At 37.0% G+C, this 2,901-nt stretch overlaps 1 protein-coding gene across 2 annotated transcripts; it reads right to left on the bottom strand.

The window, feature by feature from the left end:
• Nucleotides 1-554: 554 nt before the first annotated feature.
• LOC101173383 (N-acetyltransferase 8-like) lies at nt 555-2,690 on the bottom strand. Of its 2 annotated transcripts, none has more exons than XM_078947232.1 (2): nt 2,564-2,690; nt 555-1,560 (listed from the first exon to the last, which is right to left on the bottom strand). In XM_078947232.1, exons 1-2 carry the CDS (start codon nt 2,673-2,675, stop codon nt 878-880), a joined length of 795 nt encoding a protein of 264 aa, XP_078803358.1. In that variant the 5' UTR covers nt 2,676-2,690; the 3' UTR covers nt 555-877. The 2 variants fall into 2 exon arrangements, with proteins under 2 accessions (XP_078803358.1, XP_004068851.2); XM_004068803.5 differs by lacking the exon at nt 2,564-2,690 and adding an exon at nt 2,332-2,524.
• Between the last annotated feature and the right edge of the window lie 211 nt (nt 2,691-2,901).

Raw genomic sequence — 2,901 nt, 5'->3', positions numbered from 1 at the left:
TTTGTAGAGTTCTTTTTTGAAAATAATTAGGTTTCTGTTAAAAAGAAATGCAATCAAGCTGTAAATAAGTTCCGTTTTTTGTAATCTTACTCTGCATGAGGGTGTTTTGTTTTGTTGGTGCTCAAATGTATGCATAATAAGGAGCGTGCTTTTTGATTGGCAGGTGGTTGGAACCAATTTTACTCTGAACGTGCTTATTTCGATTTCTAAATATTAAGGTTGACCGAGTAAACACCAGTCAACAGAATATTTTAAGAATGCAACAAGAACCCATTGACGACTAAGATCAACCAGTTCTCCTGCTGGGCTTCTGGAAAAATGTAAGCACAATGCTGCCCATTGGTGGACAACCAAGGATGGTAGGAAATTCTGCAGTGCAGCTCAGCTGTATATACTTAAATATTGGTCTGGATGGTAAACCACCACACCATAAAATATGACTACTGTAAAGCTAAACAGTTGCAAATGAAAATGCTTCAGAAAAAAAAACTTTGGTGGATTGCAAAGAATCTGAAATATATTACATGAACATATCAGAAAACATAGAAACACCACAGAATTAGGGCATATTTATTTAGTAAGACAAAAGCATGACAGAATCTCAAATTATATACGTAAGTAAATGTTATTTTATAACTAGCTGTGCTACCAAAGTCAGAACGAAATGGATCATAAAGTTAAGTGTCTTCTATTTTTAAAAAGTGTTAAACATGGAAATCAGATTAGAATTTATTTGTACAAAGAGTAAAAATAATCTGGAGCATCTATGTGTCACCACAATATTCAATATAGAGGAATATCCAATGTATTACATTTCCTTTGCTGTGACAAACGCTCAAAGACTCTAAAAATATACATTTTATGTACTTATATAGACTTACAAAGTTTTTTCCATTTTTAAAATTGTGACTCTAGTCAGCAAAAAAATCCAGGGAGCAGCATGTGTGTCTCTATGTGTTAACATGAGTTTGAAGCCCAATTTTTTGTACAGGGCGACAGCAGCCATCTGGGTGGAGGTTGTTTCCAAAACCACTTTAGAAAAGCCTTGATCCTTGCAAAAGTCAATCACAGTCTGAGTCATCTTCTTGCCCAGGCCCATGCGTCTGCACTTTGGTGAAATTATCATTCTAAATAATTCCCCTACTTTTTCTTTTCCGCTCTGCTTGGCCATTACAGCCACAATGCCAAGAATCTGGGTCTTCCCATCCTGTTCGGCCTCAGCAACCCAGAAACAGTCACCTGGCCTGCTTAGGTAGTTCCCAATGATGTCTTGCATATCTGTCCGAAGTCTTTCCTGGACGTAGTCGTCAAACAGTTTGTAGCTGCAGTAGTAGATGAGAGTTGCCCACGCTGCTGGAAACAGCACTGCCACGAACAAAGAGCCGACGAGGTAACCCACAACACACAGAGTTAGGCTGATGAATATGTACAGAGGGCTGGTCATGGCATTTTGGAAACATGGATGGATATGCTCTCGTATGCCATCGCTGAACAAGGTCAACACTACGTCCTTGTCCTTTGGTTGATACCGTCGAATCAGCAGCAACATGATCAGGAAAGCTGCAGAAAAATATTTGAAAACAGTTTCATGTTAATGCAGCACATGTTACTGTCAACTTTCTGATTGAAAAAACTACCAAAATTAAGTCATTGAAGAAATATTTACCTAATTTTAACTTCATTTAATAAAGAAACAAGTCTGAATTTCGGCTAAATGTGAATTTTATAGTATTGAAAATACGTGCAGAACATTTCCTATTTTTTTCGTTCATAATATTCATACTCATATAAAACCCGAAAGATCATTTGTTTAAAAATAAAAAGCGATTTTTCAAATTATGTTACATACTGTAGCATAATTTACAGCAGCCCTTTAAATTTGCAGATTTTTATTTATTTATTTTATTTTACAAGCATTTATCTTTAATTTCTTAATTAAAAAAACAAGACAGGTTAATATACCCATTATTCTTTCAAAAGATAAATAAATAAACTAACAGAAAGTATTCTGCTGTTTTTCAGAAAGTGCATGTAATTTTTTTTGCAGCTATTTACTACCCACTGTTAGCTAAAGTACTTCCGGTGCCCACTCCAGTGTTAGCATTACCGTTCGTTATCACGTCTGAAAACAACAGAAAGGCTGTTAGTTTAGCGGCTGAAAAATAGTTTAAAAGGCACCACAAGAATGAACGAGCTAGCTAGCCTAACGTCAACACAGGCCTACACGTGAACCACGAAGCACAACTAAAAGCAATTCATTCATCTGACAGAAACATATGAACGCCTCACAGCCAACATGCAGTTTGAAAACTGAGAAGTAAACTCCCTTACGGTCCAACAGGTGTAAATTATGTCCGTAAAGAGACGTGCTTCCAACCAAGATTAGTGACTCGAAGTGAATGCAGAGAAGAACCACAGCGAAACGCGGTTAAAAGTTAACATTTAAACTTAGAAATGTGCAACCGGTGTGTGTGTGTGTACAAAAAGATGCCCCTTAAACTTTCTACTTATTAGGTCAAAGTACAAGAGACAGACTTATCTCATATCCATCTTCCACACTCACCTGTAAATGAATCACTGCCATGATGTGTTAGAGCAGTGTTTTTCAACCTTTTTTGAGCCACGGCACACTTTAACCTTGACAAAAATCCTGTGGCACACCAGCATCCAAACATTTTTTTTGAAAAAGGAGAAACTCATAGTCTGTATTGATCTACAGCCCCTCCGCAATCTCACATGCATTTTTGTGATAATTGTGGCAGAGAAAGCTGGAAGTTGCAGCTGTTTTTTTCTAAAAGATGTAATAAAAGTTAGAACATTTAAAAACTGTCTGATGTGTGTTCATTGTTGTTTCAAGACGTTAAGAGGAGAGACCCATTGTGCGCCGAGAGATGTGGTGCA

This window comes from Oryzias latipes, chromosome 5 (genome assembly GCF_053564925.1).
Source record: "Oryzias latipes strain Hd-rR chromosome 5, Olatipes_Hd-rR_3.1".
Classification (NCBI taxonomy): Eukaryota; Metazoa; Chordata; class Actinopteri; order Beloniformes; family Adrianichthyidae; genus Oryzias; species Oryzias latipes.
This window is presented reverse-complemented; position numbering and strand designations above follow the sequence as displayed.